The 17,199-nt window shown below is 49.1% G+C and overlaps 1 protein-coding gene across 1 annotated transcript; it reads left to right on the top strand.

Annotated features, from left to right (window-relative positions):
• The first annotated feature begins 1,508 nt into the window (after positions 1–1,508).
• EFCC1 (EF-hand and coiled-coil domain containing 1) lies at positions 1,509–9,882 on the top strand. The gene is made up of 5 exons (XM_008066484.1): positions 1,509–1,554; positions 2,718–2,883; positions 6,476–6,616; positions 8,429–8,498; positions 9,625–9,882. Exons 2-5 carry the CDS (start codon positions 2,746–2,748, stop codon positions 9,759–9,761), a joined length of 486 nt encoding a protein of 161 aa, XP_008064675.1. The 5' UTR covers positions 1,509–1,554; positions 2,718–2,745; the 3' UTR covers positions 9,762–9,882.
• The last annotated feature ends 7,317 nt before the right edge of the window (positions 9,883–17,199 follow it).

Raw genomic sequence — 17,199 nt, 5'->3', positions numbered from 1 at the left:
GGTCTCCAGAGGAGGGGAAACGATCAAAAACCAATTAGGACATTGTTTGTCTGCAAGTGTCAGATCATTCAGTCCAAACTGGCTCAAGTTAAAAGGAAATGTATTATGGCCAGGCATGGTGGCTCCTGCCTGTAATCCCAGCACTTCGGGAGGCCGAGGCAAGAGGATTACCTGAGCCCAGGTGTTTGAGACCAACCTGGGCAACATGACGAAACCTTTTCTCTACAATAAATCAAAAAAAATTAGCCGGGCGTGGTGGCATGCAGCTGTAGTTCCAGCTACTTGGAAGGCTGAGGTGGAAGAATCGCCAGAGCCCAGAAGGTCAAGGTTATGGTAGCCACGATCGTGCCACTGCACTCCAGCCTGGGTGACAGAATGAGACTCAGATTCAAAAAGTAAATAAAAATAAAAGGGAATCTATTGGTTCACATAACGTAAAAGTCCGCATAGGTTTCAGGCATAGCTGAACATCAGTAGAACATATCTCTCCTGATACCTGACGCTGCTTTCCTCAGCACTGGCTCACTTTGCAGAAGGCACACCTCTCAGGGTGGCAAGATGGCCACCGGTAGCTCCAGCCCTCCATTCTTCCAACTCCCAGGCTGGAGGCATAGAGGGCATTTCTCTTCCCTGGAAATTTGAGTCCAAGTTTTGGGCTGACTCTTGTTGGCTTCTACTGGGTCCCCTGCCCTTCCTGAACCAGTCGCTGAGACTGGGGTGGCCTGCACTCTGACTGACCAGGTCTGTCTCAGAGCTGGGTGGAGGGGAAGAGGAGGGGTCCGTGCTCCCCAAGGAGAATCAGGACTACCCCGGGACAGGAGCTAGTGCTGGACAGCAGAACACCAGGAGGCCACAGTGGGCCCCTGGTGCTGGGTGAGACCGGAGCCTACCAGCAAGACCCAGCAACACTGGGGACTATGGACATACACACGTGGGACAACCCCTTCCTCCACATCATCCCAGGTATTAGAGGCACACAGATCCCGAGAGTTGAAAATCTAATGTGATGCCCACACCCTGCAGAGCCTACTCCAGTCCAAAGAGAAGGTCCCAGCCTTCCCTGACTGGGGTTGCCATGTCCTAAAGTGGAAATAATACCCACCTCTAAGACCACAGGCAGGACTCGGCCTGTGTTGTCTTGGAAAATAGAAAAGAAAAAGGGCGTCTCTCCCAGCGTCCCTCATAAAATCCCAGGGAGGCACTTGGGCTGGCTAGCTTCACTCCTAGCCAGTTCCACTGGGAAGGGGCCAGTACCTGCCTTGGTGAACTCACCTCACAGGAGCAGATGCCTGGAGAAGGGGGAGGTGACACCAGAGCGCCTCCTCTCTGGCCACCCCGTGTATGTCCCTGGGTAGAGCTGCCTGGTCCCCACCCTTGGTCCTTTGTCCCCACATCTCGTGACTCTCCAGCAGTGGGGGAGCAGCTGTTCCGCTCTGTGGAGGGCCAGGCTGCCTCTGATGAAGAAGAGGAGGAGGAGAAGTGGCAGAAGGAGCAGAGACCCCTGGGGGCCAAGGCCAAGACGCTGCAGGCACAGCTCTCCAGCTGCAGGAGCAGGTATGGTGATCATCCAGAGTCTGCTGCTGTGGACCTCAGGCTCTCAGAAGTTGTCTGGGAAAGACCAGAGTGCCCAGGAAGCTGTTTGGCCTGGCTCAGTCCCTTCCCAGCCCTCTGACACCCCTAGTGTGTGTGACGATGAAGTGAGATTGCCTCCGAGGGCACAGCTCATGGGGGGCTTTAATGCCCACTCCTCCTTTCTCACCAAGACATGCTCTAACATTCTCATGTCTTGCCCGGACACTAGTGTCCCTCTCAGTCTCTCTCTTAGCCCATTGCCCCTTGCAACACACTGTTTCCTGCACCTCCTCCCGCCTGGCCCTAGGCTGGTGCGTTCTTACTTATTATTAATGCCTCACCTCCTCACCACCACCCTAGAGGAAACCAAGGACAGGCTCAGAATGTCTGGGAGCCCTCAGACAAGGCACCTGATTTCTCTGAGCCTTAGTCTTCTGTTATGATGAGACAGTGACACCTGCCTGGCAAGGGCTTTCTGAGGACTTGAGGTCAAGGATGCTTAGCAGGTACCCGAAGCCCAGTAGGTAGGTCCACCATTAGGGGCAACTTTTATTTTTAATATCATAGTGTAAAGTGCTATAGCTTTTGGGGGGTTACTGTTATCACCAATTATTCATGTCAACACCAAACATGTATGAAGTGCCTACTCTGTGCCAGGCAAATTTTGAGGCCCTGGGAACATCGCAATAAACAAGACAGGATCCTCTGTTCCAGCAAGTGTGACAAGTGTGAAGAATAGGGATAAGCAGGGGAAGGGACAGAGGCGGGGGAGGGAGCTGTGGGGAAGGCCTCCTTGAGAAGGTGCTATTTGAGCAGAGACCTGAAGGTGCTGAGCACTCTTTGATCAGAGACCGATGCAGATATTGGGGGAAGAGCATTCCAAAGAAAGGGAACAGCAAGGGCAGAGGCCCTGGGGCATGTTAGACAGACACAACACAGTGAGCAGGCCTTGTGGCCGAGCAGAATGAGTGGAGGTAGGAGGGAAGGGAGTTCGGAGAGGTCACAGGGCAGAGGATGCTGGACAGACAGCTGCAGTGTCCTGGCTTCAGGCTAAAGAGGCAGACTCAGTAAGGACACCTACTCTGGGCTGGGCGGAGCAACTCTGGGAAGAAGCTCCCCTCAGCTGGCTCTCTCCTTTGCTGCAGGTGTGATGACCAGACAGTCGAGAAGCTCATGACTTACTTTGGCCACTTTGGTGGTATTGACCATACCTGTGCCCTGGGAGAGCTGGAGGCCCGCATCGCCATGCTGGTGGAGCAGCTGGGGACCCTGGGCTGTGGCGGGAAGACCCTGGAGACACCCAGGGAGGAGGTCAGCAGAACTCAGAGGTCAAGGGCTAGACCAGTTCTAGAGTATCACAGCCGGAAGGGCCTAAGGGATCACAGCCCAGTCCTGCACCCTATTCACCGATGAGTATGCCAAGGCTCAAAGAAATGTGATTTTCTTTTATTTAGATTATTTTTTTTTTTTTTTGAGTCAGAGTCTCACTCCATCGCCCAGGCTGGAGTGCAGTGGCATGCTTACAGCCACCGCAGCCTCGACTTGCTGGGCTCAGGTGATCCTTCCGCCTCAGCCTTCTGAGTAGCTGAAATTACAGGCACATGCCACCACAACCGGTTAATTTTTTTATTCATTGTAGAGATGAGGTCTCACCAAGTTGCCCAGACTGGTCTCAAACCTGTGTGCTCAGACAATCCTCTCACTTCAGCCTCCCAAAGTGCTGAACAGACTTGAGCCACCATACCCGGCAGATTTTTTTTTTTAGTTGGGATCTCACTCTGTTGCCCAGGCTGGAATGCAGTGGCATGCTCACAGCTCACCACAGCCTTGACCTCCTGGGCTCAGACGATCTTTCCACCTCAGTCTCCCAAGTAACTGGGACTACAGGTGTATGCCACCATGCCTGGCTAGTTTTTCTATGTTTTGTGAGACAGGGTCTCACTGTGTTACCCAGGCTGTTCTTGAACGCCTGGACTCCTCTCACCTCAGCTTCCCAGCAAGCTGGAATTACAGGCATGAGCCACTGTGCCTGGCCTGATTTAGATGTAATGAGAAATATTTGAGTTAAAGGATCCTTGCAAGTTAAAGAATCACATCTCAGATCAGGTTGAGTGCAAGACAGGAATTTATTGGAACATGAAGCTGAGAATACAGGGGTGGTGTGAGCTTCAGACACAAACTAGATCCAGGGTTTTGGGCCAGATTGTCATGTGTTTCTCCCGAAGCTGGCCTCACTTTCCCTGACTGCAGAGGGGTTTGGTCAGGATGACAGGGAAGCAGGACCATTGGCAGCCCCGGGCTTCCACCAGCTTACCTGGGAAACGCCGGAGGGATAATGAGTCCCACTCCTAGTATATTAAATCTCAGGGAGGAACTCTGATTGGCCCAGCCTCAGCTAGTGGCCTGTCCCTGGGCCAATCCCTGTGGAGGGGCGGGGTTCAGTGATTGGCATCTCCACCGAAACCAGATGAAGTAGAGGAGGGGCTGTTTCCCAAAGGAAACGGGTGTCATCACAGGAAGACATGGGTAGGAAGGGTCGGCATCCAACCAGCTGTCTCCATTGCAACAAGGCCACTCAGCATTTCTCATTCTCTCTACCCAGCAGGAACGTCTCCGTTCCCCGGTAAGCAAATGTGCAGCACAGTCGGAAGTAGGCATTTCACTAAGCCCTCTTCACTTTCACAGTTGTGGTTTTGATATGGGATAATTTTATATTTACATGTCTGAAATTCATGCACACGTATGATCAGATGAAGTTTTAGCTCCTTCCGATCATTTTTTTGATACCAGCTAACATAACACATGAATCGCATCCTAGGCACTGAAGTGGTTTGTCTCATTTTATGCTCAAAGAGCCCAGAGAGGTAGGGAACAGTTTGGGAGAGGCTGGGGGATTGGGCTTGGAGCCCATGCCTCAGCCATGCCAGTGTGCCCGCCAAACCCAGACAGGCACTCTGCTCCATCCTCAGAGGCCAGCAGGTGAGTTGTTGAGGGTAGGAAGGAACAAAGGGGCCTGTTTAGGCTCCAGCTTCTTAGTACATGAAATCAAAGACCAAGACAGAAAAAAGCAGGTCCTGGAGCATTGCAAAAAATTGGACGAAGACCAGGATCATGCAGACATTTTGTTGAGATGTGCAAAGGAAACAAAGATGAATGTCATTCATCTTTGTAGGCCAGTGTGGCTGCTTCTAACCCTTCCGGTGATATAGGGTTTGCACTACCGCCAGCTTCTGGATCCCATGCCTTGGGGTAGGGACATCCCTTGGTTACTCCCCAGAGTAGGTAGCAAATGCCGACCATCAAAGCATGGTGGCTGTGGTCTGGAGCCATATGGCCTGGGTTTGAATCCTGCCTCTATTACCTGAGTGACATTGGGAAAGTTACTTAACTCTTCTGTGCCTCAGTTTCTTCTGTGAAGATGGGCATAATAATAGTACTATGCTGTATGTATTAAATAGGTAAGTATTTGTGGTGAGCTCTCAGCAAATATGAGCAATGGTCATCACTGTTTCTAGCACTCTTCTGTGTTGTGTTGACCTTTCATGCTTAAAATGACTTTTAGCCGGGCTCAGTGGCTCAGCCTGTAATCCCACGCCTTTGGGAGGCTGAGATGAGTGAATTGCCTGAGCCCACGGGTTTGAGACCCGCCTGGGCAACTTGGTGAGACCTCATCTCTACAATAAATCAAAAATGAGCCGGGCGTGGTAGCATGCACCTGTAGTTCCGGCTACTTGGAAGGCTGAAGCGGAAGGATTGCTGGAGCCCAGCAGGTCGAGGCTGTGGTGGCCGGGAGCAGCCACTGCACTCCAGTCTGGGCGACAGAGTGAGACTCCAACTCAAAAAAAAAGTAAAAAATAAACAAAATAAAATAAAATGACTTTTATATTCTCACCCACCACCACTCTGTTTTCCTTAAGGCCTTGATCTTGCCTGCCCAGGCAGCCCTCAGGAAAGTCATAGCCCTTGTGACTGGGGGGATTACCACATTGGCACAAAGCAGTGCTATGAGCCGTCTGTTAATCACTTGGCAGTCACAAACCCACCACCATTTATCCAAGTAACTTTCAAGCAAATAGGGACTAGGGGAGTTCCAGAATTAGCCAACCTTCCAGTCCCACCTGTAGTGGTTGGAAACACTGGGCCTTCCCTCCTCCTGCCCAAACCCAGAGTTGACCCTGGGCATCCAGTGCCCGAATCTCTACCACCTCTCATTCACTCCATTTGTGTCAGGGAAAGGCACTGCCTCATGCCCAGCCGGACTGCTTTAGAAGGCGGGTGACCATGTGACACTTTGCGACTGCCTGGTACCTTGGTGTTCTCTGATAGGATTAGTGGTTTCAGGGGCACCCTGGCTAGGTGGACCAGTGACTCAGGCTGGGGCAGTCAGGCCCCTTTCCTGGGGGAAGGAGGAAATGGCTAGAAGGGTCCTTTTCAGTTGTGACTCCTCATCAGGGGGCATGAGATGCTGCTGACGTCTTGACCCCTGGAGCTGCCCCATTCCTGAGGTTCTTTACCTGCCGGTCCATTCTGGGAAGTGCCCACTAGCCTGCCAGGAAGTTTTTTTTTTAAGCAAGCCAGATTGGTTTCTTTTACTTGCTACCAAAATAATTTGTTTAAAAAAGCAAACTGGAAGGATAGAGAAGGGAGAACGGAGCCTTAAACGAGGAATCTGAGTATGAAACTCTTACATCGATCCAACTTACTGGGCAGCTTCAGGCCAGGCACTCAGCTTCTCTGGGCCTCTGTGCCAACCTCGAGGAGATACAGTGGTTTGTATGCTAAGCCACCTAGCAGGCTGGGGGAGGCCAGTGAGGCAGGCCTTTGAAGCAGGCCTTGCCAGGGAGGGTGCTGTGAGTCCCAGGGAGAGGGCAGCATGGGGAGCTGAGCCTTCTTCTCCCCCCAGGCAGAGCTTCAGCGGAAGGAGGAAGAGAACCAGCACCTGAGGCTGGAGCTGCAGATGGTAGAGACCGAGAGGGTGCGGCTGTCTCTGCTGGAGGAGAAGCTGGTGGATGTGCTGCAGCTCCTGCAGAGGCTCCGGGACCTGGTAGGCTCACAGAGTCTCATTCTTTCAGTCTCTTAGTCTTGTGTGGTGGCACATGCCTGGAGTTCCAGCTACTTGGAAAGCTGAGGTGGAAGGATCACCTGAGCCCAGCAGGTCGAGGCTGCAGTGGCCGTGAGCATTCCACTGCACTCTAGCCTGGGCGACAGAGTGAAACTCCAACTCAAAAAAAAAAATCTATCATTGTAAGGCCAGGCACAGTAGCTCTCAGTAGCTTTAACTGTAGCCCCAGTGCTTTGGGAGGCCAAGGCGGGAAGATTGCTTGAGCCCGGGAGTTTGAGACCAGCCTAGGCAACACAGTGATACCTTGTCTCTACCAAAACAAAAAAATCATAACATTAGCTGGGCATGGTGGCACATGCCTATAGTCCCACCTACTCGGAAGGCTGAGGAAGAAGGATCACTTGAGCCCAGGGGGTCAAGGCTGCAGTGAGCCATGATTGCACTGCTGTACTCCAGCCTAGGCAGAAGAGCGAGACCCAGACTGAAAAAAAAAAACTACCACCATAATATACCACATCGCAGATTAGAGGAGAAAAACCATATAAAATCATCTCAATTAATGCAGAAAAGATAGTCAATAAAATTCAGTCTCCTTTGATTATAAAACTTCCTGGCAAATAAAGCAGTCTTAATTTTTCTTAACCAGATGAAGACTCTCAACCAAATATGTCTCTCAAATCTCATACTAATTGGTGAAATGTTAGAAGAAATCATACAATCAAATTCAGGGCATGACTGCCTGCCATCACTGCTTGGATGCTAAGTAGAGGTTCAGACAGCACAGAAGACAAAAGATGGATAGAAAGGATAGGATTAGAAAGGAAGAGACAAAGCTATCATTAATCATAGGTCATAGCCATCTACACAGAATATCCTGGAGAACCCAGAGGCAAATCACTGAGATTATGTTTTTGCAAAAAATCAGAACACAGAAATTACCAGCAATTTTTTTTTTTTTTTGAGACAAGGTCTCACTATGTTGCCCCACCTCAAGTACAGTGAATGTTCACAGGTACGGTCATGGTACACTACCACCTAGCATTTCCTGGCTCTAGCAATCCTCCTGCCTCAGCCTCCCAAGTATCTGGGACTACAGGTGTGTGCCACCACACCTGACAACAAGCCATTAAAAAAAAATTGTTTTTTAAGAGACATTAGATTACCAAGGATTATATAGGCGACACAAGGTGGAAGTAACGTTAGAACCCAGGTCTGCAGGACTCTGAAGTGGGCTCTTCCCTGTGCATCAGGCTTCCTGGGGTACAGGGCTGCTGAGGTCCAACCCCGTGTCACACAGCCTAGGCAAGCAGAGACCTGGGTATAGGCCTGTGATCAGCCCTAGCAGGCAGTAAAGTGCTGTGGGTCCCAGCAGAGGCCCACAGCCTGAGGGTAGACACTGGTCCTTCCACTTCCCAGCTGAGTAGCATTAGGGAAGTTTCTCATTTTTTCTCAGCCTGGCTTTTTTGCTGGTTAAAATGTGCATAATAACAAGAAATTGTTGCAAGGATCAAATGCATAAAAATGCTCTTCCTCGTGGTTATTTCCAAGTGCCTGGTTATTCCTAAATACATGAGCTCTGATGCATGGATCCTGCACACTGCTCTACCCACCTCCCAGAGTCTCTGGGAAGCCCAGTCTGGCCAGCCTAGGGGTAGGGGGCCGGGAAGTTGCGGAGAAGGGGCTTATCTGTCCCCGGAGAGCTTCGCAGAAGTCCCAGGACCACCAGATCCCACCCGCTGAATGAGGACACAGCAGCCACGGTCTGACCCAGGCCTGTCTCCATTTCTTTTTAAGAAAATATCGAAAAGAGCCCTGGGGAAGCTTTTGCTGAACACGCTGGATGCTTGCAGGGACCCTGCACACGGTAGGAAAGCACCCCACCTCTCAGCGCCAGGGAGCGTCCTGAGGAGGAAACTCCAGCCTGCCCTGTCCTGAGTGTCTTGTCTGCCTGGCTCTTCCTGCCCTGAGCACCTGCCGGGGTAGTCAGGAAGAGACTTCTGAAGTTGAAAGTGCTATTTAACCAGCACAGAGGGACCAGAAGCCCCGGAGAGAAGTGCTAGGCAGAAGCCAGCTGCTCAAGTACAGCTAGGGTACCACCCGGGGCCTGCCAGCATCTGGGCGGCCAAGTGTTGGGTAGCCCCTCAGATTTTTGTTTTGCTTTATTCTGAGTTGGAGTCTCACTCCATCTCCCAGGCTGGAGTGCAGAGGCACACCCACAGCCACCCCAGCGTCAACCCGCTGGGCTCTGGCGATCCTTCCGCCTCATCCTTCTAAGTAGCCAGAACTACAGATGTGCGTGACCACGCCCGGCTAATTTTTTTTTTTTAACTTATTGTAGAGATGAGGTCTTGCCAAGTTGCCTGGGCTGGTCTCAAGCCCGCAGGCTCAGGCAGTCCACTTACCTCAGCCTCCCAAAGTGCTGGGATGACAGACTGAGCCACCAAACCCGGTGCCACAGATATTTCTAACCCCCCAAGTCTTTACAATGGCCCTAGAAGGAGGGCATTATTATCCCCATTCCACAGATGAAGAGACTGAGACACAGAGCATCGAGTGCTGGCTCCACCTGAGGCCTTGGGTCTCTCTCAAGCAATGAGCCACCCAGCCCTTGTTTAGACAAGATTCAGGGCAGCAGAATCAGTCACAGCTTGTGCCCAGTGCAGCCAGGAGGAACAAGGTCAGAGGGCCTCACAGGCCGACAGGGTGCCCAGTAAGCTTTTGCTCGCTAGCCTCGAGGGACAGAGCTCAGGTATGTCCAGGAGTGTCCAGTGCCTGGACAGTCCCTGGCATCAAGGAGGAGATCAGGAATTGTGTGCTAGGGTACCACCCAGGGCCCTCAGTAGGAAGTAGATGAGAGAGGGAGGCAGCTGGGCAGGGCTGGGGAGGAGTGCAGGGCGTGAGGGTAGGCGGGTGGCTCCTAGGGAGGGGGAGAGTTGTGGGTGAAGGGGAGCAGACTGACCCTGCCCTCCCCATCCACTCATTCCCTCCAGCGGGGAGGCCTGGCCCCTCGGCCATCCTGGATGCCCTGCACCAAGCCTTGGCTGGCTGCGAGCTCTTGCGGAGACAGCCCTCAGACCCGGCCACTGCTGCCCCTGCGCTCCCCAACCCCCTCCTCATCTCCTGCTGAGGCTGCTGGCCCGGCCTGTGAGCACCCTGGTCAGCCTGACCACCACTGAACCTGCCTCTGTGACTGACTCAGCCACTGTCAGCCGCCTTTCACAGCCAGCCTGACCATCGTCACATCATCAGAACTCTGGAGGCCCTGGCTCCTTCCAAGACAGAGCCCAAGGTCAAAGCTGCCCACTGCAGAGCCTGGCAGTAACCCTTCCTTGGGCTCCTCCCACATTCTCTCCAAGCTCCTGCATTCCTGCCATCAGAATTCATATCAAAGCTCTACACATCTGGATCAGCCTGTGCCTGATGCTGTCTGTCTCCTGTGCTTGGAGCAGAAGTGCCCACTTCCCACCCAGTCCAGCCCAGAATCTCTTCCCTGGGGTCCCAGGATCTCCTCCCCTCCTAGCACTGACCCCTTCCTTCCGCCAGCATGCCTCATGCCAGGGAGACTGGGTCCAACCTCTGGAACCCCTGGTCCATTAGGAAGCTCTCTACACCCTAGGAAATGTTGAAGACCAGGAAGGGTAGAATTCCTAGAAGGGAGAGATCACTGTAGGTGTCTGTGGAAATGGTCTTGAACTAGTTCTAAAAGAGAGGTAGGGTTTAGATGAGCAAAGAGCAGAGGGAAGGGCATTCAACCAGAGGTAACACCAAGAGCAGGTGTGGTGCTGGGAAAGGCCCCCGTGATTAGGGTCCCCGCAACCCCTCCTTCCTGAGCACGTCGTACTAGGTACTGCTCCTCACGTGGTCACAGGAGGGAGTAAGACCAAATGCCTGGTCTCATCTAGCGTGAAACGTCACCGAAGAGAAAGATACATTAGCAGGTAGTGCCATGTGTGTGAAGTCAGTGCTAAGTGGAGTAAAACAAAGTGTTGTGAGAGTCCCACCCGCAGGGGTGTGTCTGAGCCTGGGATGCAGGAGGAAGCTGCAGGAGCAAGGGGTGAGCTGCGGTGGGAAGGGAGGAGTGGCACAGGAGAGGAGAGGGGCCCAAAGACACTGGCCTTGGCCTCAGACACCCAGAGAGACATTGAAAACTCCTAAGCAGGGAAACACAGGCCCATTTGATTTTCAATGGTTCCTCTAGACATGGAACAAAGAGACCAAGGCCAGGGCCATCACACGGGCCAGCCCACCCCTGGCCCTGGCAGATGGGAAGGGTTCCAGGACACCTCAGGCCCCAGTGCCCACCTGAGCAGATAGGGCTGCCCCCAGCTTGCTCCTCTCCATTCAGCCTGAGCCCCCCCAGCACTATGCCACTAGTGAGTGCCCGGCCCAGGTGACCCAGACCCAGAGCTGCCCCTGCTCAGTGAGGGGATCGGCTGTTGTGTAGCCTGATCATGGTGTTGGTTACATAAAACTAACATGTGCTAAAACTCAGTGTGGACAAGTATGCGAGTTAAAAATTCCAAAGGAACCTAGTCAGATGGGGCCGTCTCACACTTTTGTGAGTTTTATCTTAGGAGTCCTACTACATTCGCACAGTAAAGATTGGAAAAAAAAACTCCCTTGTGCCTCTGGCAAGGGCAGGGGAAAGTAACGCCAGGGCATTCTGTTTTTTGTTTTTCTTTTTTTTTTGAGCTGGAGTCTCACTCTGTCGCCCAGACTGGAGTGCGGTGGCCAGGAGCGGCCTCGACCTACTGGGCTCTGGCGATCCTTCCGCCTCAGCCTTCCAAGTAGCGGGAATTACAGGCATGCGCTACCACACCCGCCTGATTTTTTATTTATTGTAAAGATGAGGTCTCGCCTGCCCAGGGAGGTCTCGAACCCGTGGGCTCAGGCAATCCACTCACCTCAGCCTCCCAAAGGTGCGGGATTACAGGCTAAGCCACCAAGCCCGGCTCATTCTGTTCTTTTTAACAAGGCCTACACTCAAACTACTTTACTAGGCCCTAACCCACCAGAGTTTAATTTGAGCCTAATCACCCTGGGGAAGGGAACTATCTAAATACAGTCCCCTCTACTCATCCTGTCCCACCTAAGGGAATGGAAAGCTGTGAAGTTCACAGCCCAGGACACAGGCTTACTAAAAGACTAAGATCTAACCATAGGACTATAAAATACTTTCCCTCAACACCTTACCACCATCTCACTAAAGTCCCATTTACTGGAGTTCCTTTTACCCAGTGCATCATGTTTGCCTTTCAGCAAAAACTACAAGGCATACTGAAAGGCAAAACTCATAGTGTGAAGAAACAGAGCAAGTATCAGACCTAGACAAAGCTATGGCAGGGATATTGGAAACATCAGACTATGAATTTAAACCGGTTATGATTGCTGGGCGTGGTGGCTCAAGCCTGTAATCCCAGCACTTATGGAGGCTGAGGCAAGAGAATTGCCTAAGCCCAGGGGTTAGAGACCAGCCTGGGCAACTTGGTGAACCCTTGTCTCTACAATAAATAAAAATTAATCATGCATGGTAGTACAGCACCTGTAGATCCAGCTACTTGGAAGGCTGAGGCGGAAGGATCACTGGAGCCCAGCGGGTCGATGCTGGGGTGACCATGAGTGTGCCACTGCCCTCCAGCCTGGGCAACAGAGTGAGATTGTGACTCAAAAAAAAAATTATCCATCAAAAGTGAAAGAAGTAAAAACCTTTTCAGACAAAAAAAATCCAGGGAATTTGGATAGGAAGAAATGTTAAAAAATTCTTCAGAGAGAAGAACAATTATATAGGTCCCAAACTCAGATCTACATAATGGAAGATCATTAGAAAAGGAATAAGTGAAAATAAAATGAAAACTTTTATTTTTTAAAAATTATTACTTGAACAGATTGTTCAAAATATTGTTAGTTACAGGGCATCCAATTGTTATAGTTTATGTATAAGTAAAGTGAATGACAGCAATGATACAGGGGACAAAAAAGAGGAATTAGAAATATTTTGTTATCATAAGGTACTTGTACTACCTATGAAACAGTATAGTGTTATTTGAAAGTGGACTTGAATTCATCGTAAATGTATATTGCAAACTCTAGAGCAACCACTAAAAAAAGTTAAAAAAAAGATGAAGTATAATTGATAAGAGAGAAAAATCACATAAAATGCTCAATTAAAACAAAAAAGGCAGGATAAGAATGGTAGACAAAAAAGGGACAAACAAGACAGGCAATGAATAAAAAACAGTAACAAACACAGTAGATATTAACCCAACTACAGCAATAATTGCTTTAAACATCAATGGTCTAAATACATCAATCAAGACATTGTTAGATTAAATAAAAAAACAAGGCCGACTGTGTGTTGTCTACACTTTAAATACAAAGACACTGCCGGGCTCGGTGGCTCAGCCTGTAATCCCGCGCCTTTGGGAGGCCGAGGTGAGTGGATTGCCTGAGCCCGCGGGTTCGAGACCCGCCCAGGCAACTTGGTGAGACCTCATCTCTACAATAAATTGAAATGAGCCAGGCATGGTAGCGCGTGCCTGTGGTTCCAGCTACTTGGAAGGCTGAGGCAGAAGGATCGCCCGAGCCCAGCAGGTCAAGGCAGCAGTGGCCGGGTGTGGCCACTGCGCTCCAGCCTGGGTGATAGAGTGAGACTCCAACTAAAAAAAAAAAAAAAAAAATACAAAGACACATACACATAGATTAAAAGTAAACGGATAAACCGGGCTCGGTGGCTCAGCCTGTAATCCCATGCCTTTGGGAGGCTGAGGTGAGTGGATTGCCTGAGCCCGCAGGTTCGAGACCCACCTGGGCAACTTGGCGAGACCTCATCTCTACAATAAATCAAAAAAGCAGCCGGGTGTGGTAGTGTGTGCCTTGTAGTTCCAGTTACTTGGAAGGCTGAGGCGGAAGGATCGCCGGAGCCCAGCAGGTCAAGGCAGCGGTGGCCGGGTGCGGCCACTATACTCCAGTCTGGGCGATAGAGTGAGACTCCAACTAAAAAAAAAAAAGTAAAAGGATAAAGATATTATTAATTAAAAGAAAGCTGAAATAGCTACAATAATTTCAGAGAAGACTAATGATAAATGCATCAATTCTCCAAAAAGACATAACAATCCTAAATGTGTATATACTTGGCAAGAGAGTGACAAAGTATGTGAGGCAAAACTGATAGAACTACAAAAAAAAGAAAAAAAAGAATTCACTATTTGAGTAAGATACTTTGACATCCTCTATCAGAATTGAACAGATCCAGGGTCCAATGGGCAGAAAATCAACAAAGACAAAGTTGAATTCAATAGCACCATCAATCAACTGGATCTAATTGACATCTATAGAATATTTTATTCAAGAAAAACAGAATACACGTTCTTTTTCTTTTTCTTTTTTTTCTTTTTTAGTTGGGAGTCTCACTTCGCCACCCAGGCTGGAATGCAGTGGCATGCTCGTGGCCACCCCAGCGTCGACCTGCTGGGCTCCAGTGATTTTTCTACCTCAACCCTCAAGTAAGTGCCCGGCTAATTTTTGATTTATTGTAGTGACAAGCTCTCACCAAGTTGCCCAGGCTGGTCTCGAACCCGCGAACTCAGGCAATCTACTCACCTTGGCCTCCCAAAGTGCTGGGATTACAGGCTGAGCCACCGAGCCCAGCCATCTTCTTAAGCTCAAACAGAATATTCACCAAGATAAATCATATACTGGGCAATAAAACACACCTTAACAAATTGAAAAGAATTGAAATCATACAATGATCTCAGATGGCAATGAAATTAAACTGGAAATCAACAACAAAATAGCTGGAAAATCCCAAAATACTTAGAAATTAAACAACACATTTTAAAATTACAGGTCAAAGAAGAAATTGCAAAAGAAATTTTAAAAGAACTTGAATTAAATGAAAATATAACTTATCAAAATTTGTGGAGGCCAGGCATAGTGGCTCAAGCCTATAATCCCAGCACTTTGGGAGGTTGAGGTGAGAGGATTGCCTGAGCCCAGGGGTTTGAGACCAGCCTGGGCAACTTAGTGAGACCTCGTATCTACAATAAATCAAAAAATTCGCTGGGTGTGGCGGTGCATGCCTGTAGTTCTGACTACTTCAAAGGCTAAGGCAGAAGGATCTCCTGAACCCAACAGGTCCAGGCTGCGGTGGCCGTGAGCATGCCACTGCATTCCAGCATGGGTGACAGAGTGAGACTCTGGCTCAAAAAAAAAAAACTTGTGGAATGCAGCAAAAGCACTGCTTAGAGGGAAATTGATAGCATTGAATACATATATTAGAAAATAAGAAAGATCTGAAATAAATAAGCTTCCACTTCAGGAAACTATAAAAACAAGAGCAAATTAACATCAAAATAAGCGGAAGAAAAAAAATAATAAAAAAAGTTAGAGCAGAAATCAATTAAATTAAAAACAGAAAATTGAGAAAATCAACAAAGCCAACAGCCAGTTCTTAGAAAAGATCAATAAAATCATTGTCTCACCCAAGTGAATTAAAGAAAAAATAGACTGGATGTGGTGGCTCACACCGGTAATCCCAGTGCTTTGGGACTGAAGCAGGAGAATTGCTTAAGCACCAGGACTTTGAGACCAGCCTGGGCAACATAGCGAGAACTCATCTCTACAAAAATAAAAAAATATGCCAGGTGTGGTGGTGCACACCTATAGTCCCAGCTACTCAGGAAGCTGAGGTGGAAGGACCACATGAGCCCAGGAGGTCAAGTCTACAGTAAGCTGTGATCATGCCACCGCACTCCAACCTAGGCAACAGAGTGAGAACTCAACTCAAATAAATAAATAAATGAAGAAAGACACAAATTACTAATATCAGCGATGAAAGAGAGAACATCACTGTAGATCGCATGGACATCAAAAGGATATTAAAGGAAACTTTATGCCCACAAACTTGATAGCCAATATTAAATGAATCCATTTCTTAAAAGACACAATCTGCCAAAACTCATACAAAAAGAAATAGATAACCTGAATCTATTAAAGAATTTAATCAATAATTAATAATCTTCCAAAACAGTAATTCTACCAGTGACCGCTAAGGAATAAATTACACCAATTCTAGGCTGGGTATGGTGGCTCACACCTGTAATCCCAGCACTTTGGAAGGCAAAGGGAAGAGGATTGCCTGAGCCCAGGAGTTCAAGACCAGCCTGGGCAACTTGGGCAAGACCTTGTCTCTACAATAAATAAAAAAATTAGCCAGGTGTGGTGGCATGCGCCTGTTGTTCCAGTTACTTGGAAGACTGAGGTGGAAGGATCACCTGAGCCCAGCAGTTGGAGATAACGGTGGCCATGAGCATGCCACTGCAGTCTAGCCAGGGTAACAGAGTAAGACTCTAACTCAAAAAATAAATAAATAAAATTATACCAATTCTTTATAACCTCTTTCATAAGATAGAAGCAGAGGAAATGCTTCCTAACTCATGCTGAGGCCAGAATTACTCTAATATAAAAACCAGGAAAAGACATTATAAGAAAAGAAAACTCATGAACATAGATGCAAAATCCTCAAGTAAATATGAGTAAATCAAATCCAACAATATATAAAAAATTATATATCACAACCAAGTGAGATTTATCCCAGGTATGCAACACTGATCCAATATTTGAAGATCAGTTAAGGTAACCCATTACATCAACAGGCTAAAGAAGAAAAATCACACAATCATATCAATAGATGCAGAAAAAGCATGTGAGAAAATCAAACATCCGTTCAAGACAAAAACTCTCAGAAAACTAGGAATAAAGGGGAACTACCTCAGCTTCACCAAAAACAAAAAAACAAAAACCCTACAGCTAACATCACACGTAAAAGTGAGAAACAAAAAGCTGTCCAGGTAAGATCAGGAACAAGGCAAGGGTGTCTCTTCTCACCACTCCTTTTCAATGTCATACTGAAAGTCCAAGCTAGCCGGGCTCGGTGGCTCACCCTGTAATCCCACGCCTTGGGAGGCTGAGGTGAGTGATTTGCCTGAGCCCGCGGGTTCGAGACCCGCCTGGACAACTTGGTGAGACCTCATCTCTACAACAAATAAAAAAATTAGCCAGGCATGGTAGCATATGCCTGTAATTCCGGCTACTTGGAAGGCTGAGGTGGAAGGATCGCCGAAGCCCAGCGAGCGAAGCTGCGGTGGCCGGGAGCAGCCACTGCACTCCAGTCTGGGCGACAGAGTGAGACTCCAACTCAAAAAAAAAAAACAACAAAAAGAAAGTCCTAGCTAGCTGGGCTCGGTGGCTCAGCCTGTAATCCCGCGCCTTTGGGAGGCTGAGGTGAGTGGATTGCCTGAGCCCACGGGTTCGAGACCCGCCTGGGCAGCGAGACCTCATCTCTACAATAAATCAAAAATTAGCCGGGCATGGTAGCGCATGCCTGTAGTTCCAGCTACTTGGAAGGCTGAGGCGGAAGGATAACCGGAGCCCAGCAGGCGAGGCTGCGGTGGCCGGGAGCAGCCACTGCACTCCAATCTGGGCGACAGAGTGAGACTCCAACTCAAAAAAAAAAAAAGAAAAGAAAAAGTTCTAGCTAATGCAGTAAAGCAAGAAAAGGAAATAAA

This window comes from Carlito syrichta, unplaced genomic scaffold, assembly GCF_000164805.1.
Source record: "Carlito syrichta isolate Samal-C Ts95f unplaced genomic scaffold, Tarsius_syrichta-2.0.1 Scaffold308955, whole genome shotgun sequence".
Lineage (NCBI taxonomy): Eukaryota > Metazoa > Chordata > Mammalia > Primates > Tarsiidae > Carlito > Carlito syrichta.
Note: the sequence above shows the minus strand (reverse complement) of the source record. Positions and strands in the feature narration are given on the sequence as shown.